Consider the following 22,107-nt stretch of genomic DNA (forward strand, 5'->3'; position numbering starts at 1 on the left):
TGTTCATTGTCCTGTAAGTAGTGATGTATGAAAAAATGTTCATTGTCCTGTGAGTAGTGCTGTATGAAAATATGTCCATTGTCCTGTGAGAAGTGCTGTATGAAAAGTTTGCATTGTCCTAGAAATAATGCTGTATGAAAAAATATTCATTGTCCTGTAAGTAGTGTTGTATGAAAAAATGTTCATTGTCCTGTAATAAGTGTTGTATGAAAAAATGTTCATTGTCCTGTAAGTAGTGTTGTATGAAAAATGTTTATTGTCCTGTAAGTAGTGTTGTATGAAAAAATATTCATTGTCCTGTTAGTACTGATGTATGAAAAAATGTCCATTGTACTATGAGTAGTGCTGTATGAAAATGTTTATTATCCTGTGAGTAGTGCTGTATGAAAAAATGTTCATTGTCCTGTGAGTAGTGCTGTATGAAAAATGTTAATTGTCCTGTGAGTAGTGCTGTATGAAAAATGTTCATTGTCCTGTGAGTAGTGCTGTATGAAAATATGTTCATTGTCCTGTGAGAAGTGCTGTATGAAAAATGTGCATTGTCCTAGAAAGAGTGCTGTATGAAAAAATGTTCATTGTCCTGTGAGAAGTGTTGTATGAAAAATGTTGATTGCCCTGTGAGTAGTGCTGTATGAAAAATGTTCATTGTACTGTGAGTAGTGCTATATGAAAAATGTTACTTATCCTGTGAGAAGTGCTGTATGAAAAATATTCATTGTCTGTGAGTAGTAATGTATGAAAAATTTTCATTTCCCTATGAGTATAAACGTATGGATTTTATTAATTGTCCTAAAAGTAGTGCTGTGAAATTTCGAATAGTGTCGTATAAATAGTATTCATTGGTATGTGTCGTATGACCATTTGAGCCGCGTCACGACAAAACCAACATAATGGGTTTGCGATCAGCATGGATCCAGACCAGCCTGCGCATCCGCGCAGTCTGATTAGGATCCATGCTGTTCGCTTACAAACCCTTTAACATGTAGAGAAACTGATAGCGAACAGCGTGGATCCTGATCAGACTGCGCGGATGCGCAAGCTGGTCTGGATCCATGCTGGTCGCAAACGCACTATGTTGGTTTTGTCATGACACGGCTCAATTTTATTTAAATTACTTTTATTCGTTATTTACATTTTATTCATTTAAATAGTTCTATGAAGATTTAACTTTGCTATCATGATAGAGTCATGCATTTTGGAACGAAAAGCCGTTTCAAGCATAGAGGAAAAATAGATAAATTTATTTAGGTTGAAATACACATATACACGACACAAACACTTATGCATTCTTATATGAAAGTTATTGAAACAAACTTGTAATAAAAACTTTCGGAAGTTTGTCAAACATTAGTATCACAGGAGGCTCATTAAATAATAAATAATAACAATAATAAACAAAAAACAAAAACTAAAAAATTACATTTAAGAAAAGACCAAATTTATCTCTCTTCATTTGACTAGATATTTATCAATGATAAGGTGACTATGTAAGTGCATGAAAGCATATATAAAGTAGTGTGCAATAACCTCGGATTGCCCATGAAAGCCCGAAGGCCTATTTCCAATGGGGTCCTTGGATAAATACTTAGTAGAATATACAATATAAAAAAGCAAAACAAAACAGGAAAACAGGAAAACAATAAAAAATGGAGATCAATATCTAATCATACTAGTGAAGTTAACTATGATTTCCTAACTGTTTTAGTAAATGGACCTTTACTGAGCTTTTGTAATCTCCTATATTATTAATTTTTAATGTCTGTTGGCAAGGATTTCCAATCATTAATTGCTTTTTGAAAAAAAAGTTACATTATCTTTCCCATAACATCTTGGGACCCTAAAATTGAACTGATTCGCCCGAGTTGAATAAGAATGAATGTCAGTAACAGGTACATTTTTTCATATATGAAGGGCACTGGTTATTAACAATTTTAAAAACATGATTAAGGCGTAATTGCTTATTTCTGTTTTCTACATTTAATAAAGACATATTCGCAAGAATAACATTATTGACACTATCTCTAGGTCCCATACCGTGTATAAATCTAACAATTTTATTTTGACAAATTTGAAGCTTACTTTTTAAACGCTTGTTCAGACTCGGGTACCAAGAAGAACATGCATAATCGAGGTGACACTGTATTAGTGATGGACATAAATATTTTCTAGTCCTAAAATCTAAACAATTTTGCTAGCCTATACAAAAATTTTATACGTGAATTTACCTTTGTAAGAATACTGTTAACAATAGATTCACCTGACAAAGAATCATCAAAATTCAAACCTAGATATTTTACAGATTTTGTGGTGTCAATAATATGTTCATTACAAACAATTTTAAGCTCTTTAACTTTTTACAGTTTACGCTTGAAACCAAAAATAAGGCATACAGTCTTTCCTAGATGAAGTGACAATTTGTTATCTGCAAGCCAAGATGAACAAGACTGTATGATGTATGCTTTCGTGCAACAATGTTGTTTTTACAAAGTCATTTAGCTTTAGCCCTTACACATACCGAAATCCCACTAGGTCACTTTCTAACACGAGACATTTAGTTAAACCATGCTTTTGGCATTGCACTTGCTTATCTTTGTTCAGAGGCTTCATTAATTTGGTGCCAGTATATGTCTGCATCCTAACATTTCTGTGTGAATAAAGCATATGTCACGTATTGTTACCCACAGCAGCAACAACAAAATCGTTTCCAAAAAGGTCGTTTCTTACGTAACACTTTACCGTCTTCGCCAAAATAACGATTGGTGGTTTCAGAAAGGCTGTCTGTAATAATGAAAACATAATATTAAGCAACATTATACAAAATCTTAACGTAATATAACATAAGGAGAGCATTATCGTGTTTGAAATATAAAACGCTTTTATCACTTATATTACGAAATTGGATTCGATTTCCAGTCCAGCATTATCTTCAAATTGATCAATTTTTCAATGTTATATAAGCCGTTTAATTAAGAATGCTTTTCACGGCAGTAAACCACCGAAAAAAACCCGAGGGACGTTCACCAAAGATAATTCGGGCAGGGTGTCAAGCAGTTACATATAGTTGCCCTTTACTTTTGAAGAACTGAAATTCTGTTTTAAAGCCCGAGAAAATAAATGGGGTGACTGTAAAATGTATTTTTACGATCATACAATGAAAGGGCCCGCACCCTCCTTATCCAATTTATAATATATTTGATTATTATAGTAAAGAGACAAACAAGTAAAATTAAAAACAGGATGACTCATTATGAAACTATAGAGGTAAGCTTAAATATTGATTTTAAATTATCGACTTTTATTTATTTACTTTTTTTTACAAAATATACAATTATGACAATGCCAGGAATATTTATTGATCAAAGATTCAAGCTAATCTGGGATTATTGATATACCAGCGTGTGGCAGAAGTTCATCCACCCTGGCATCAACTCGATTTATCTCGGATATTATTTGACGCTCTAGCCGTTCTTGTTTGCGCAACAATGGCGCGCGCTCATCTTCAGTGTCATCCATTTTTGGAACGTTTTTCTCGTGTATTGTGTCAACGTAAACTCCTAGAATTATACAAAATGACTGAAAAGCGAAATAAATACACTTTCAAAACGGCATTTGTTTCACATCTGAAAAATTTGTGCAAATTGCAAAATTATTTGTTGTAAAAGTAGCAAATTACAAATAATGTAGAATTTTGACTCCCACACGAAAAACTAAATCGCTTTAACTGCGAAAACGCAATAAAAGCAAAGGATGATCCGGGTAAATGACCAGTGAGTAACTTAATTAAATATTGTAACAGGACACAACAATAAAAGGAGTTTTATAAATAGAAATAAAAGCATATATTTCTGTGGCAAAATGGACCTTTCATATAAGACTTGCAAGTTTACTAAGTAGATAATCAAATAAAAAAAACTATCCAGCTATAAATAGAATATAAAAGAATATTACCACATCTGGGAAATATTCTGGTTATGTATCTTCATATTAATGCTAATCGTGACAATTTGGAAATGATTTTAACAGTAAAATAATGTCAAGTGAACAAATGTAATAATTTGCACATTGCAATTAAACGGCACTTTTCCACGTAAATTACCAAAAAGTGGTCAAAATAGGCAAAATGAGATATTGTAAATACAATGTACTACAAAATGAGCATATAACATGTAAAGTATTACTTTAATCTGTGTGTGTGTGCGTGTGTGCGTGCGTGCGTGTGTGTGTGCGTGCGCGTGTTGTTTATTGTTTTTTTGTTGTTTTTTTTTGTTGTTGTTGTTGTTGTTGTTGTTTTTTTAACTTTTAGTACATTTTTTCTCAAGGTTTATTTTTGAAATATTTTGACTAATCAGGCTGCAGATGTTATGAAACATACCTGATCGTTTACTGGTATCTTCTTGATAATCAACATATATTCCGGCTCGTCTAGTGTCTGTGTTTCTAGAACGGCTTTTGTGTTTTCTTCTTTCTACATCAGACCTGTTATCACCAATATTTAAATGACATTTAGGATTCCTTTTGCGGAAAAACTTTCTGAATATTATAATTTTTACACATGTTCGGAATTAATTACTGTGCATACATGACATAAAACATCGTACTTAATATGAAAATAAGATCAACGTTCCGTCTCATATAAGATTCAATACAGTACTCTTCTTTATTTGTTTCAAACATCAAATAACAACTTTTCATGTATATATTGAGATATGTATGTCTTGTTTGTAAAATTAAAGATAGTTTGCAAACCTTTGCTATAAGACAGTTTTTATCCATTTTTGTATATATGCACTCAATCCATTTGTCTCTTTACTACAGATTTCGGAAATAAAGAAAACGTAAAATATAAATTCAGTACTTACATATTTTGTTTCATGTACACATAAATGCATTTTAATGAAGCGGCAAATCACATGATATTTTTATTTTCATATGACAATACTTATTACACAGTGTATTTTGTTTTCCGATACATTATAATAATTGTTAAACGCGATCATTTTACATCCTTGAAGATGACATAAGTATTTGCGGAAGTTAGCTCTCATGAAGTGTATAGTAATCATAATGACACATTTTCATATGTTGGAGTTACATTTTGTGACGTTAAAATTTCATGACGTCAAAAACACCGTCTTCAAGCCTTCAATTTATAACGTCTGATATGAAATTGTGATTACATTGGACGACATGGTTCACTGGGCATTGGCTTGTATTTTAAAATATATATCGTAGGATATGAAGTTTATATAGCTATACTTCTTGAGTAATACATTATGTAGTTGTAGTTGTAATGGTGCAAACAAAGACAATCGGGAAATTCTCAAAATAAAAAAAAATCTTCCCAAGCGGGGAATCGAACCCCGGCCGCCGCGGTGAGAGCGCGGAATCCTAACCACTAGACCACTTGGGATATGAAATTCATTGCTCCAAAAGTTATTATATATTCTATAAATAGACCTTTAGTAGATACGACAACAACAACAGAAAATGTCTGCGCCCATGGATAAAATGTTGATGCAATGAAATAACTTGAATATTTTATAAAATCTTGCCTGTTAACGTTACTATGGAAGGTGAGTTAAATTTATATTACAGTACTGAGTAGAATGACACTAGCATTTATTAAAAGTGTTAAACTATTTTCGTTTTGTAATCATATTTCGCGATATTTTTTATGCATACAGTAGAACATTTTTATATGATATTTTATTTACATCTTGCTTATCATGCAATAGGTGTTGGTATACATGAGAATTTGATCCAGGGTACAGCTGTAACTGACATTTAAAGATTTGAGAGAAACGACCATGTTTTAAATAGGTCAAATAGTCCATATCTTGGTTTGACTATACAATACTGAGTATAGTTGCTCGAGCTACTGGTCGGGGACCATCAACCGGACACTTTTTGAACATTTTTCCATACAGATTTCATTATGTCAAACCAGGAGACCTAAAAATTTGACACAGTACAGCTAGGTTCTTCTCCTAAATAACAAACTACTTTGTTTATTTCTGATTGTATTGACATGTTTCTGAGGCTCGTCCAGGAGGGTACTGGTCAGAGAGATAACTCCGACGCATAGATAACCCCGACACTTGATAAATATAATTGTTATAGCTTTGTTTTTCAACAAACAAGCACATGATCATCTAATAGTATGGGAACAGGACAGAATGTGATGATTTGTTATAATTTGGTAAACTTTTTAATGTTTTTCAAATTACCTAAACTTTTTGTAGGCAAAAACTGCTTCAAAACGTTCTTTTTACTAAATTACAATACTGGTCGGAGAGATAACTCCGACGCATAGATAACCCCGTCACTTGATAAATATAATTGTTTTAGCTTTGTTTTTCAACAAATAAGCACATGATCACCTAACAGTATAGGAACAGGACAGAATGTGATGATTTGTTATAATTTGGTAGACTTTTTAATGTTTTTCAAATAACCAGGGTTGTCATTAACATTTTTTGCAGAAGGTTTGTTTTGAACTTGAGGCGGTCATTTCTGTCTTTATCATGCATAACAAAGAGTGTTTTCTTAATTTTGAGGCGGCCCATAATGCATTTGAGACAGGCATTTTGGCCTCCTGCCGCCTCTTAATGACAACCCTGAATAACCTAAACTTTTTGTAGGCAAAAACTGCTTCAGAACGTTCTTTTTACTAAATTACAGTAAGGTAGTTAAAAATGTATTGACCACAGGCCACTGACTGGGGAAAGATTTTTGAAAAATTGTTTAAATATTTACAAAAAATAGATAAACCATATAAGATGTAAAAATAAATTATTTATGCTGATTTTCCAGTCATTTTTTACTTAAAAATTTAAGTGTCAACTTTATCTACTGTTGTGGGGTAAAAAGACCATGTTTTGTATACCTCATTCAAGACCTTCAAGAAGTACCAGATTCCATTTTCATACATAGTTTTTGTGGTGTAATGTGAAGTCTTTGAACTGAACTTTGTTTAGGTGGTTAAATATTTAAAATATACTGGAAGATAATTAAAATATTGCAAAAAATATGTGATTTAGTGTCGGAGTTATCTCTCCAACCAGTAAGGTAGTTAGAAATGTATATACCACAGGCCACTGACTTGGGAAAGATTTCTGAAAAATTGTTTAAATATTTACAAAAAATAGATAAACCATATAAGATGTAAAAATAAATTATTGGTGCTGATTTTCTAGTCATTTTTTAATTGTACATTTAAGTGTCGACTTTATCTACTGTTGTGGGGTAAAAAGACCATGTTTTGTATACGTCATTCAAGACCTTAAAGAAGTACCAGATTCCATTTTCATACATAATTTTTGTAGTGTAATGTAAAGTCTTTGAACTGAACTTTGTTTAGGTTTTTCAATATTTAAAATATACTGGAAGATAATTTATATATTGCAAAAAATATGTGATTTAGTGTCGGAGTTATCTCTCCAACCAGTATCAAAACTACCTAAATTTTCTACACTACAGTACCATGTGTCTGGACAGATAAGTACAGGACGTGATTTCATTCAGATAAAAGCTCGGGTGTTTTTCTTTTTGATTTTTAACATGATATACAATATTTCAGCAACAAATACTGAAGTTTTGGATATTCTATTGTTTATTCTGCAAATGATTATAGCTGGTATATAAGGTCAGGCATTGCTTTCTTGACGCCCAAATTTCAACGTCAACATTCTTGAAATAGACATTAAAATATTACCATTTACGGAGGTTGAAATAAAAAATTTTACTTAATTATAAAAGAAACATGCTTTTATTGTTAATAAAAAAGTCATTGACAACCACTGAACAAAGAAAATACTAAATTAACCATTTTCAGGATCTTCCGGGTTTGGTGGTTGTCTGGTTTTGGTGGTCCCCAACCAGTATGCCCTCGCGCAATATATCACATAATCAAATGCAAACATGATCGACTAACATATACTTAGTTCAAAATGACTAGAATTTATGGGTTTGTCATGGGATTAGCAAAACAACGCCTGTCACAAAAAGTGGTAATTGATTGTATGAAGAAATGTTGACCTGGTTCTTTGTAAGAAATTTATTAATGTCATGTCATAATAAGAAGGCAGCACTACTAATTCAGTTAACACATGCACACTTCATACCAAACTCGTAAATATTAAATGTTTGACTTATATAATAAGGTACAAAATTTGTCTGTCATATGATAAAGAAAGGGGTTATTTTGAAAATTGGAGTGATTTCATTTGCTGGCAAATGATGTTTTAAACACTAAGGCATGTTAATCAAGACATATGTAGTTTATTTCAGCAGATCTCTTAATACAAAATGTACATTTATACAAGGATTTATCACTGTACTTATAACTTATATTTGAATTCAGAATATAAGCAGGAACTAAAACTTGTGAAAGAAGAGTTAGAAACTGTAGAGGTACAGCTAGAAGATATTCTTCAACGTCAAAGTGACTTATTAACAAGGAGAGATGAACTTGAAGCCATTTTGAAACAGAATGAATCAAAGTCTGAGGTACACAACAAGGATTGGGAGAAAAAAGGTACTTCATCATCTTGAGAAGTGAAACATGTTAACCGTATATATTGTAATAATATAAACTGCCCAGATGATGGCCCAGCTGGCGCGTGCAAGTTTGCCAAAGATTTTATTTTTCACAATATTTCATTGTGTCTAACTTTCACTTTCAATTTTGCTATTCCCTGAAAAAAGCCCTATTTAAAGGTTGTACAGATCCGGTAGTAGGTCAGGTACCAGTAAATTTTAAAAGCGTGTGCATGACAAGTTCATCACTTCGTTTACATTGTTAAAAAAAAGAGAGGAAAAATTGTGGTGTTTATTGGGGGAGTGAAAAGAAAAATTTTGGAGATCATAAAACTTTGTTTTTTCCCAAAAAATCAAAATTTAGCTCGGGGCTCTTTGATTTTAAGTGGCTATTGATAACAAAAGTTATACCAATTGTCAAAAATCACATCCCCAAGTATTGGGGAGAAGTTGAATAGTAGCTACATGTATACTATTCAATTACTTGCTTCACTGTATTTAATATATGTTAGCTTCTTAGTTTTGGCATAATTAATTTTTCTTTACCATTCATGTAACATGAACAGGTAATCATAGATAAATATGTGAGAGAAAATTTTATTCTAAAATTGAATTCACATAAAGAAGTTAACAATTTTATATCACTTTTTTGCAGATTTTCAGTGGTCAGAAAGGCTTCAAGACGAGATGAAATCAGTGTTTGGTTTGGACAATTTGAGACCCATGCAGTTACAAACAATGAATGTTACAATGTCTGGGAAAGACTGTATACTCATAATGCCCACTGGTGGTGGGAAAAGTCTGTGTTTCCAGCTGCCAGCTCTTCTCTCTAAAGGTTTTTAATATATTTGATCTTAAAGTGTATAAAGCTATATCTTAGGAAATTATAAAATTTATCAATATAGAATGGTTCCGTTATTTAAGGTGACAACAGACACTTTCCGTGGTATTCACATAAATGTCATTTAAACCAACTTATTTTAGTAATAATTGTTATCTATTTAATCTTTGTGCATTAAATGTCGTTGATCATAATACAAAATAACATATTTGAAAAAAATGCCTTTGTAAATGATTGATTTTTAATAAAAATCCTAAAATTTTAAATCGTCATATCAAAGTCATTTTTTATTTTTTTGTCATCAAACTTTTGGAAAATGAACATACTTATTATATCTGGGGAACCGTGTCTCACATTTTTTCTATCTTTTCTCAAAAAAATATTACGTAACGTCAAACATTTTATGCGACTTTTTTCACCATACATATTACGTAATTAAAGATAATTAAGTCGCTGATTGAGCAAACAAAAATCCCTGACACGGTTCCCTCCATAAATGAATTCCCTTTCATGTGCTTTAAACCGCATGTTAATTGCTTGATTATTAAAAAAGTTATGCCGATTCAAAGTTAGTGTGACCCGCATCAAACGAAGTGTCATAAATCGGCTGTTCTCTCTCGGACCCCTACGTTTCACGCTAAATAATTGCGTAATACACAAATATCGCACCAAAGAGGGTCACAAGTTGCGGTAACATACTCTAACAACATTTTATGACCCAGTGACATCTGACCAATTAAAAAGTTGTTGATTAATATCAGTCTATAACAGAAATTTCTTCAAATCTTTACGTGATTTACTGTCCGTCTGGTATCAGTCGCACATGTCACGTGACTTTCGGTAAAATTTGAGGCACTCGGTGGGGGCAAATGGAACGCATTTGCGCACCGCTAGCGGGGTATTTAATTGTTTCACTTTTGAAGTTTATTATTATTATCTTCAGCATTATTATTATATTATACCAGTGTTACTCTGTCTGTGTATTCGTGTATGAAATTCCGTTAAAATATAAATTAAAATAACAAAAAACTGAGCTTCTGATGGTCTCTTAATGTCCATGGTAGATGTACAAATACGAACGGGATATTATATATTTTTTCTCTAAATTGATATAAATGCTTCACATATTTTAATAGAAATAAAAGGTATCACTCGATCATTATGATCTGACCTTTATGACTTCTTTTATCATCCACGGCATAGAGATTCAGTTTCTACTGGGATATACAATAAATACCATACTTTGTCCTAGGTAGTGTTCGATTTACTGGCGAACAATTTATTCGAAGCATTCACTGATAATATATATTAATATCTTTTTTTATTGATTCATAGAGAAATAATCATCCTTAAACAATCTAAAATGGTTTAGAAATTTGTCAGGGACACCTTACCACAAGTCATATAGGCGTTCACATAAAAAATAATGTCTGTTTTTCTTGTTGTTTTACTTGACATTGTTAGAAAACGAGGTTGAATGTAAAGCAAGCCCTTGAATCCGTACTAAAGTCCATAAACTCAATGAAATGTCTATCAGATTAACGGGACAGACAAATTATTTCACACATTATGGATATTTTAGCAACTATATCTTTAATCAACCCCGTGGTCGTGCGATTTGCCGCTATGCTTAATTATTTATGTTTCATACATTTTGTTACGTACATTGGCCGACAATTTTTTATTTTATAAAAAAAGGCTAAATAAAAGGTAGACGACATTCATAAAAGATGTACGGTATTTGTACGATACATGAATTACGAGTAGTATGGACCAGTATGGACCGGTAATTCACGCACATATGGAACTACCGATTTCCCTCATTGATGCCTCAACAGGGGGTGGAGCGTTATCGATAATTGACAGGTTACGCGAATAGCAGATAAAAATGGTACAGGTACCGTTTTAAAACGTTTAAAAACACATTTTTTGGACTAACTGCTTCCAAAATTAAATCACAAATGTGTTCAGAAAAGGTTGATAAATCTACTAAGCAAAACATCTCATTTTAGGTATTTTCAGTGATAATTGACTCCGTTGTCACCTTAACATACATGAAAACTGTGTAAACAGATCGAAATGTTCTGGAATGAAATATTATTCTGCCATTTTAGTTGGTTGTTAACCGTTTAGCATGGATTTTGTGCATGCGACATTCTTTTTTAGAGCAATATACTGCCATATTTCATTCATAAAGGTACTTTTGAAGTGTTCTTTTTTAAAATTTAGTCAACAATTCTGCACCAGATAAATAGCTTTGTACACTTTAATAACTACTGCAAAATCATTATTATTTGTCAGTGATTTTCCTGCTTACATAATAGACTCTGATAAAAGGCCTCTTCCCAATTGAAAATTTCTTTAAAATCATGCAGTTTTCCCAAAAATGTGAACTTAAACCTGGTTTTTTACTTCCCAAATTAGCAATTTTAGCAATTATTTTTCCCAAAATCAAGAGGCTAAGGCCTCTTCCCAATTAAGTAAGAAAAAACAGTATGTAGTGCACTTATTTTCGTGGTTTTCTTCGATCGGTCATTTCATGACTTTAAGATCCAAGAAAATCTCATTTGGTCTGGTGATAGATTATTTTACATTTTCCTTCTTGTAAAAATAGACAGTTCAGAAATTTAAGACCCATGGAAAATGTCCTTTGTGACAAAACCACATAATTTTATTCCTGCTAAATTTAGTGAATTAGTAGTTAGTTGAAGTATGATAAGTTATGAATAAGCAACATAATTATTAAATGTTATTTAGCATAACAAGTTATATTTCCCATGAAAGTTAAAAAAACTTAGACTGTAGGCAGTGAATCTACCCATGTGATAGGCTCACTATACAGTATGTTAACTAAAAAAATTCTTGAAAAAAGATACATGGCTTTGTCATTTAAAGTATAAAATGTACTACCAATTCTAGGATCCTATATTAAAGAAAAAGTTTGTATTAATTTTACTCAAAAATATTTCAGAAAACTGAATAGATGTTGACAGGTAAAACATCTTCTGCAGAACTTATTGTAGACCCAATAAATGTACTAAAATTGACCCATTTTTCATCATTTTCATTGTTTTGCAAAAGTACTTGCCAACAACATGCACAGATCCAGGTTGGGGGTCATGACTTCCCCAAAGATCTGGCTAGTATGTGTAACCCCTTTGAGATTTTGAAATAAACATGCTTTGGGGTTTTTTTTAGCAAAAAATCTCACAAAATGTATTGAAAATCAGAATAAGTTTGGCTCATGACCCATTGTTGAAAATTATTAAAAATTCTGCAAAAGATTGTATCAGAACTATATTTTGGGACATAAAGTTCAGATGTTTCTCTAATGTTATATTTTAGGTATCACATTGGTTGTCTCCCCTTTAGTCTCTTTAATGGAAGACCAGGTAATGGCTCTACAAGGCTATAAGGTTGATGCTACCATGTTAAATGCCAGCTCTGATAAGGAAACTATAAAAAGAGTCCAGGAGGCCATGATCGATCACAATGCCACTCTGAAACTACTGTATGTTACACCAGAGAAATTGTCAAAAAGTAAGAGATTTATGGCTCGTCTAGAGAAGATGTACAAGGTGGGAAGGTTTGCTAGGCTGGTGATTGATGAGGTACATTGCTGTTCACAGTGGGGACATGACTTTAGACCAGGTGATTTAATAAGGAAATCTTTTAAAAAAATGTTGAAATGTCTCAAATAAAATATGATATGGAAGGCCAGCTTTGCTCAAAAGAGAGAGCATCAGATTAGTAATCCAGGGTTTGGTGGTTCTGTTAGGTGAGGTGTAAATTCTTCAGGACAATTGATCACTGACATAGAGTCTAATGGGTATTTGTCACACATCTCTAATTCAGAAATCATGTGGTATTGGAAGTTTTCACTTTGGAAAAATCAGTTAGATATCCAGGAAAGCTGGTTTAGATGGATCGATTGCTGAAATATGACCAAAAATATTTTGTTATTGGTGTAAAACCTGAAATACATTATTTATTAATTGTATCCTAATAAAACTTTGATAGCTTTTATTAGTCAGTCAAAATACTACTGCATATATTATGAATTACCGTTACTATACCAGCTGTCTTACATCTGAACTGCATGTACATGTATGTCATCTGCTTGCATTTTTCGTATAGCCACACCAGCATAGATCATGTGAAGAAGTTGATTGTTACTTGTTGAAGTTATTTTAGTTTTAAACCCACCAATTTTAAATTAAAATAACAATGGGAAAAATTTTTGCCCCAAAATTTGTAACCCAAAAGTTATAATAAGGGTTTTAATTTTTTATAATAAATTAAAAAATTTTATATACACAATTATAACCCCCCTGATTCCAAAAATTAAAATTATATTTTTAGATTATAAATTTTTCGGGGATCCGAAGCGGGAGTTTTCCCGATGTTCCAATTCCTTGGCCTTTACAAACCAAATTTCCCTACTTCGTGCTTGAGGAGTTTTTAAAAAAATTCTAAAAAATTTAAAATTTTTTGCTGTTCAGGGGCCCCATTCAACAGACCAAAAATTTTCTATTTTTAGGTTTAGTCTAAATTAAGTGCAAATGCGAGTGTATTTACAATATTCCTATACCATGTCAGGTCATTTTCTGCATGATTCAGCAAATTAGGCAATTTTGTCAGTAATTTTATTTCAGTGAATCTGATTTTAGCAATTTTGTTAATTCTTATTTTGTAAATTTGTTTTCAATAAGGTTTGGCATTTTAGTGTGGTAAAATATACATGTATTAGCAGTTTATTTTGTGAATTTTTTTTGCAGATTCTCGAGCCCTAAATATTTTCTCCTTCACTTACACGATACTTGCTTGTCCCATTATGTTTTATGCCAGACTGTTTGATAATTGTTTTAAAGATTTGCACCTATGTACAAGACTGTTGAAGGGGCATTCTAATGATGGTGGAGTGGTTAAGGCTGTTGACTTCAAACCACTTGCCCCACACCGCTGTGGGTCCGAATCCTGACATGGACTATGAATTCATTCATGTGGACTATGAATTCATTCATGTGAGGAAGCTATACAGATTGCTTACAGAACATTGGTGGTTCTACTCGGGTGCCCTTTCATGCCTGAAATTATCCATGGGAGAGCATCTTAGCTTCCTCCATAAGAAAAGCTCAAAAGCCACCATATGATCTATACTGTGTTGGTGTGACATAAAAAACAACCAACCAAAAACAAAAGAAAAAGACTGTTATGGAATAAAAGCAGATACAATAGTGTATTTCTGTTTAAAAGAGATGCTTTTATCAGCTATCTCTGTGTAATGTTGATAATGATACGTCATTTTGATTAAGATGTCAAAAATAATCATGAGGATGTTGGTTGTGATGATGAATTCAGGTAATCAATAATTTTTTGTACTATTATAATTGATGAAAGCAATAATGCTACTAATTTTATGTTGATGATAACAGCAATTAGCAATGAAAGTGATGATGTTGATAATAATGATGATATTTTAATGCTAATGACAGCAGTAACGATGACAATGGTGATGATGATAGTGATGATGACAGTGATGATGATGATGATAATGGTGTTGATGATGATATTTTAATGCTAATGATGATGACAGCAGTAACGATGACAATGATGATGATGATAGTGATGATGACAGTGATGATGATGATGATGATAATAATTGTGTTGATGATGATATTTATAATGCTATTAATGATGACAGCAATAATGATGACAATGATGATTTCAGGTACGAGAGAAGCCATCTGTTCAGAAGGAAGTGATGGATGATATACAGAAACTGATCAATACAAAGTTCAATAACCAATCGGGTAAAACTTCAATTATTGGATACAGTCAATTATTAAAAAAATGGTCATAATGTAACAATATTTTTCATGACTTACATTTACCTTTGTGGATACAATGACAAATTATTTGTTAATAAATTGATTATTAAATGAATAAAATCACATTATAATTTTTGTTTATCAAAGAATTTTGACAGTTTTTGAATGACTAAAGTAAGGCTTCTAAATGTATGTATATGCATAAAAACATTATGATTTTAAACGCTGATGCTGCTGCTTCTTGAGAGAGAAATGTGTAACCCCTGGAACTGTCAGAAATAAAGGAAATATGTGATAAAGAAATAATAGTATTATGTTACAGGCATCATATATACCTTCTCAAAGAAAGAGTCAGAAGATGTTACATCAGATCTACAATCACGAGGTATAAAAGCTGGTTGTTACCATGCCGACCTTAGTCCTAAATATAGAAGTACAGTGCATAAAGCTTGGATAGATAATAAAATACATGTATGTGCTATTATATCCAGGTTTCTCAATAGAAAGGTTACTTTGATGTAGATCTCAATTGATACTTTGATTACTGACAGTAAATAATTTGCATACAAACTTCATCTATGCCTGATGCCAAATTTTTAGTTTCAGCTTTTTTTGTGGTTCTCATAAAATTGTAGCAATTCAAAACAATATAACATATTATTAATGACTACTCACTTGTTAGTTTAGATTCTTCATTATAATACTGCATATTTGTAACATTGCTTTTCATAGGAAAGTTGTGATGTTTACATGTTTATACCTTTGTATACCTGGCTGCTGTTAATTAATGAAGAAATCTCACGTTTTTACTCTAAAAAGGAAGTTTGCAGTATTATAAATTTGTTATAGATATTCCTGACAGGTTATATTGCTGTATATAAATGGTTGTTTGCAATATAAACAATATATTTATAACTGTTTATAAAGGACCATATAACCTGTCAAAAATAACTAATAATATAAAGGCTTATATACATGTAAATTATTATTTAAAATCTTATTAATTTATAAAGTGTGGCTTTTAAAGGTGTATGAGTTTAGATATATTATTGTATAATTCAGGTTGTCGTAGCAACTGTAGCATTTGGTATGGGAATAGATAAACCCGATGTAAGATTTGTTATACATCATTCCCTCAGTAAGTCAATGGAGAATCTATACCAGGAGAGTGGACGAGCAGGTTGGTGAAACATTTTAGTAGTGAAATTCATTTTGTCTGAAGGTTAACCAACAAAATGTTTTGAATAGGGGAAAAACAATTAAAATCATATTCTTTTCATATTTTTTTGTGTTTTATATTACAGAGAGAATTTCTACAACAACATGTATATAATATTTCAATGTATTAAATAAGTTACATTGTGCCCATTCAAGTCTAAATTGTTAGTGGACATGTAAAATCTAAATAGCTTGAAAATTTGCTGTTATTTTGTTCAAAGTTATTTTTTACTATGAAAAAATGATAATCCACTTAGTCAATGGAAATAGGTTAAGCATACCCAGGAAATTTAAAAATGGTTGTGATTGAAAGCACTGTCTTGAGATGACGACTTACTTGAGCTAAGAAATAGTAATTTGATATGTAGCTATACCAATTCAGTAATCATAAACCAGTTAATTTATGAGTTTAGTATAGTGTTCAAGCGTTTAAAAAACATAACTGGTGGATATTTTCGGTACATGTTGACGATTATGTAACCTCAGATGACATTATGTAGCCAAATCTTTAATAACGTGTAACCGCCTACACCTGAAATTTTGAATTTCATTTGTGCAATGTAGTCAACCTGCAACAACTGGAACAAGCTCTGCACCAAGAATGGCAAAATTTACCTCAAAATCGCCTTACTGGTAATATGAGTCAGGATTCCTGTTTTGCTCACCCTATGAGAGCTTGATATTTCATTCAAATTGTTCAATAAATAAATGTCTTGTTCTTCTTATATAGGACGTGACGAGAAGAAATCTCACTGTATTGTTTACTACCGTCTTCAGGACGTGTTCAGACAAAGTGCTATGGTGATGGCGGAACAAACCGGACTCAATAATCTCTATGGAATCATGTCTTACTGTACAGATCTTAGCAAGTAGGTGCATTATGATACTGTTGTAGATTTACAGTGATAGTAGATTAACCCTTAAAGTACTGAAACAGAAAATGATTAGCCTTTTAGTTTATACAAATTTATTTTAGTTTGATTGTGTTTGAAGCTTTAAGCTTATAGAAACACTCAAATCTGTTCCTAGAACCAACCAGTACTTAAGCAATGAATGTAAAGTGCTTCTTGCTGAAGGAAATAACGGCTTGCCCCTGACAGGGTTTGAACCCACATGGTCAGCAGTTCTTAGATTACTAGTCTGACGTGTTAACCACGTGTTAACCACTCAGCCACGCTGCCACTCAAGCCTTTTGCTACCAGTATAGAGCAACGCCAGTCTGCTCATAGCCTCAGCCATGCAGTCAGCCCAAGCTATAATTTGTTTGCTGATCAATTTTCAATCTTCATCTTGATATCCCCAATATTAATAATGTAAGTTCTAAAAATTGAAGCATTATTTTTTTAAACCATTGACTTGTTAAAGCAGCATGCCCCAAATAAATTTGTAGTATGATTTTTTCTGGTTTCAGATGTAGGAGAAGCATGATAGCAAGATATTTTGGCGAGGTTTGGGAGGCAAGTCAGTGTAAGAAGATGTGTGACCATTGTAATTCTGACTGTAAGTAATAAACTCATAGTTTATTCAGAGAGCCAGTAATGTACCTGGTTATTTACATTCAAAGTTTGAAATCAAGACCAGTACACTGGTCCTCACTTAAAGCAAGCCTGGATATATATGTACAGTTAGCAAACACTCCAATATAAGGAACATTTTCTTATAAATGTTTATGGCAAGCTGTTAAAATGGAATTTTCAATATCCCCAAGGAGGTTTTATACAGTTACAAGCTTGACACATAGACACTCTCCTATAGTGTTTCAACTTTGCCTGAAATCGAGGTCAGTGGTTCTACCCTGATAAATGCCTAGGCTTGAAACTCCAGGTCGGTATGTTCGTGAAGTTCTGAACTTTAATCCACATCCCTGCCTTAGCCTGTAATCCAAGTCTATGGTACTGTCTAGTTTCTTAACTTTGCCTGAAATCCAGGTCATTGCCCATATTACCACCAAAGCATGAAATTCAGATCATTGGTTCTATCTTGGATACAATATTAAGCATCAGCCAGAACTAAAAATCAAGGTATGTCCTTCCTGGATACATGCCTGTGTCTGAAATTTAGGTTCTGCACAACTAGTAATAATGCACACAATTTTCCACCAGTGTTATAGGTTTAATGTTAACATATGTCCTAAGATCATACATGTACAGTGTAACTTCCGAATTCCGGAACTTCTGAAATCCGGAAACTTCTAAAAACCGAACAATTTTTTCGGTCCCGATTTTTTCCCTTCTATTTTCTATTAATATAATACTTCTGAATTCCGGAACTTCTAAATTCTGAATTCCGGACGATACTTTTCGTAAAATTAGAGTCAAATCAATGCAATTTTACCTCCAAAAACCGGAAATATCGAAAGGTGTGAAATATATTGTAAATCGAGAATGTTTACCCTGCAGGAAGATTTAATCTCCCTATCGATTGTTTACTAATTAGCGGTGATCGTGTAATTTGACACGCGTTAAAATCACAAACTGTGAAATGGTAGAATAGAATAGAATAGAATAGAATAATGTTTTATTACCAATCATGGGCCTTCTCAGGCATACAATTACATAAAATATCAGTACATTAAATGTACATAAACAAAACAATAATAAGATAACATAAGCTAATTCTGATTTGATAACACAATTAACAAAGGACTAGTAACTATATGTATTCAACAAAGGCATTTTAAATGACAACACATAAAAGAAATAGAATTTGTAAAAAACCTCAACAATGAATAACCCACATTATCTTTTGAGATGTACATTGACAAAGACTAATTAATGATGTTAATAAATAACTACAATTACTTATTATGCATAAAAGTTCTATTATTGTATGTTTGAAGTGATGCGGTTAATCAAAGTAATTTACGGCGGTCAGTTAATTTGAAGTGTTTATTAGCAGATTAAACGACAATTAATTGGACAATGTATGCATCAAACGTCTTTAAGGATTTCATTGCATTTGATGTAATAATTAATTTACTAGCATCGGACGATAGGTAAGTTTATGCAATTAACAACATTTCTACAAACTGATAGAAATTCAAAAGCATTTGCAGGTAAGATAAAAATGTGTTCTTTTCATTCACATCTTTATCTTGATTAAAAGACTATTATAATATTATATGATATTACAGTAATGGTCACATCTTCCTTGACATTTAGTAATATTAAGTGGCTTAGTCTTGTCCACATTATCATAAACCTCTGAATTCCGGAAACCTCTGAAATCCGAACTTTTTGACAAGTCCCATGGGTGTTCGGTTTTCGGAAGTTACAATGTATATCTATTTTTGGAAAGATGAATAAAATATTTTATATTTTGCCCATGCTGCTTTTTAACTTAATTGTTTTCTACACTTGTCTATGCTACCAATTTATAGCATTGAAGTTTGACCAGACATGATATTGTTTGCCACTCAATTTTAGTATTTTGATATTGAATGTTCTTGGATTCACAACTGGGCAGTCTCAATTTCTTAGAAAGACACTGACACAACTTCAACTAAACTCTTTTGTAGTTACATGTTTAATAAATAAAACATGAGAAAACACTAAGTACAGTATATTAGATATTTTGCAGACCCTGTTGAGAAGAAAGATTTGACAGCATTTTGTGTAAATGTTCTCAAGATACTGGACAATGCTGGATCATCTGAAAATAAATTAACAGCAATAAAACTTCTAGATGCGTGGCAAGGAAAAGGTCCATCTGTAAACAGAATCAAGGTTTGTTCTGAAATCAGAAATGATTACTAAAGATATCAATTTTAGATATACATGTATTTAAGAGTTTTTTTCATCTTATGAGAAGAGGACTTTAATTGTCATCAGTGTTAATTAGGTATAACTTGTCATATATGGAACGTACATTGGCTATTGTGTATTTTATATTAACCTTTAACCTTCTGGAACTGAGAGTGAAATAGCATTTTTCATCTGACCATGATTTATACAGTTGGCTTAAGTAACTTTCTATTTTCTTCTTGATATCCCTAAAATTGATAATGAACTGAACCAAAAATTGAAGCAGGACAAGTCCATTTATGATATTCATGTGGTTATGGGTTAATATGGCATGCAGAAAGTGGCCTGCCTTTGTCATTTGAGAATATTATTGTGACAATTGACCTATTTAAATATTTGACCTCTGAGTATTTGACCTTTAAAGGTCATTGACCTTGAGTATTGTTGAACTTTCAGGGAACTGAGACAGGGACAGACCGCGAGAAGTTGGAGCGTATCCTGGCCTTCATGTTGAACAAACAATATATCAGAGAGGACTTTCACTTTACACCTTACTCCACAATCAGCTATCTTGTTCCAGGTTAATATGAATTTTATTTTCATATCAGTGATTTTTAAATGTAATTTGAAAAATGTTTTTTTTTAATGCATCAAACTTTTGTACTGAATCATGCTAATTTATAAACATGCAAATGCATGCAGTTTTGTTCAGATTGTTCGTCAGTTTCGCAATTTTGCAATACTTGTTATTTTAGCATGTCCATTTACACATTTTAAAGAGAGAAAAAAACAACGGATACTACTTTGTGATGACATATTCTTTATAAATATACATGTACATAAAAGTATTATCCTCCCTGCAAAATGCATTGTTTTTTAATTACTAGAAAATATTTCCTTTTTGTAATTTCCAAATCTAGATGTACATGTATTTAGATACAGATTCTTCTCAGCCATAAAGAAGTATATGAGACCATACTTTTAACAAAAAGATGATTTAAGGATTGATGACCCATATATGGACATTTATCTGAGCTAGAACTTACCATAATTGATATGTATAATACTTAATATATAATTATATAATTCCAGGTCCTAACGCAGGCTTGATCAGAAATCGGACACAGAAAGTTTTTATAGATATGAGAGGAAGAAGAATCTCTGATAGTGGATCTCCGTCACTTTCAAAGGTCAAAGGTCACCAATATAGTGAGTCTTCAAGTTCAAAGGTCAAGGACAGTATACCAAAACTGGTGATTGTAAACAGAGAAAATTCAGTGTTCACAAAACAAAAACACGGACATTTGGATAGTGAAACTTGTGAAAATGATGAAAAGGGTAAACAAAAATTGGGAAAAAGAAATAGTTTGAAACAAGCGAAAAAGAGGAGAATTGTGATAAGCAGTGATAGTGAGTGTGATGACCTTGACTTTGGCAATGGAGATAGTAGTTCAACTTCAAAGAAGTTCAAATCATCAGCAAAGGGAGATAAATCTGTGGGGAAAATAAATCCTAAAAATGGAGACAAAATGTGTTCACCAGTAGGTAATGGTATGACCCCATCAACTAGTTTAACAAACTCTGCTAGTACATCAGTTTTGATAGACTCAGATAGTGATAATGAAGATTTTGTTATGTAATCTTTCAGATTATTGTTATTGTCATAACATTGTTGTCATGTATAAAAAAATAAAAAGAAAAATACTTATATGGTTCATTTTTTGAAGAGTTTGATGACAACTGGTGCTGTGTCCTAGTAATGTACCAGCCATAATAATCATAATGCTAATTTGAAATTGTGTAGTCATTTGTTGAAATAGTTTATATCGTTTTGTGTATTAGTCTTATTTAAACCAGTTAAACTTTATTAACAGTTATATTCTAGGTTCTTTTAAAAAAATTTTTTTGGTCACATGTGGCAATAAATGTAAAACCA

General features: G+C 32.1%; 2 protein-coding genes and 1 non-coding gene across 6 annotated transcripts; 1 reads left to right on the forward strand and 2 right to left on the reverse strand.

The window, feature by feature from the left end:
* Positions 1 to 1,225: 1,225 nt before the first annotated feature.
* Positions 1,226 to 5,013, reverse strand: LOC132728648 (uncharacterized). Of its 4 annotated transcripts, none has more exons than XM_060714319.1 (4): positions 4,860 to 5,013; positions 4,373 to 4,476; positions 3,393 to 3,573; positions 1,226 to 2,778 (listed from the first exon to the last, which is right to left on the reverse strand). In XM_060714319.1, the coding sequence occupies exons 2-4, from the start codon at positions 4,406 to 4,408 to the stop codon at positions 2,675 to 2,677; spliced, it is 321 nt and encodes a 106-aa protein (XP_060570302.1). In that variant the 5' UTR covers positions 4,409 to 4,476; positions 4,860 to 5,013; the 3' UTR covers positions 1,226 to 2,674. The 4 variants fall into 4 exon arrangements, 3 of the variants coding, with proteins under 3 accessions (XP_060570302.1, XP_060570301.1, XP_060570303.1); XM_060714318.1 differs by having other exon boundaries at positions 3,393 to 3,554; positions 4,860 to 5,012; XM_060714320.1 differs by having other exon boundaries at positions 4,747 to 4,863.
* A 325-nt stretch (positions 5,014 to 5,338) lies between these two features.
* On the reverse strand, positions 5,339 to 5,410 carry Trnae-cuc (transfer RNA glutamic acid (anticodon CUC)). Its single transcript has one exon. It is a non-coding gene; the product is annotated as a tRNA-Glu (tRNA).
* A 156-nt stretch (positions 5,411 to 5,566) lies between these two features.
* Positions 5,567 to 21,873, forward strand: LOC132728634 (ATP-dependent DNA helicase Q1-like). Its single transcript, XM_060714305.1, is given in 15 exon segments — positions 5,567 to 5,573; positions 8,363 to 8,536; positions 9,194 to 9,373; positions 12,725 to 13,030; positions 13,742 to 13,773; positions 13,775 to 13,882; positions 13,884 to 13,919; positions 15,111 to 15,192; positions 15,533 to 15,681; positions 16,273 to 16,390; positions 17,159 to 17,297; positions 17,840 to 17,928; positions 20,008 to 20,153; positions 20,628 to 20,751; positions 21,264 to 21,873. Coding segments are annotated over 15 exon segments (2,238 nt in total). The 3' UTR covers positions 21,812 to 21,873.
* Positions 21,874 to 22,107: the final 234 nt, after the last annotated feature.

This window comes from Ruditapes philippinarum, unplaced genomic scaffold, assembly GCF_026571515.1.
Source record: "Ruditapes philippinarum isolate M1 unplaced genomic scaffold, ASM2657151v2 ctg1459_1_1_1_1, whole genome shotgun sequence".
NCBI lineage: Eukaryota > Metazoa > Mollusca > Bivalvia > Venerida > Veneridae > Ruditapes > Ruditapes philippinarum.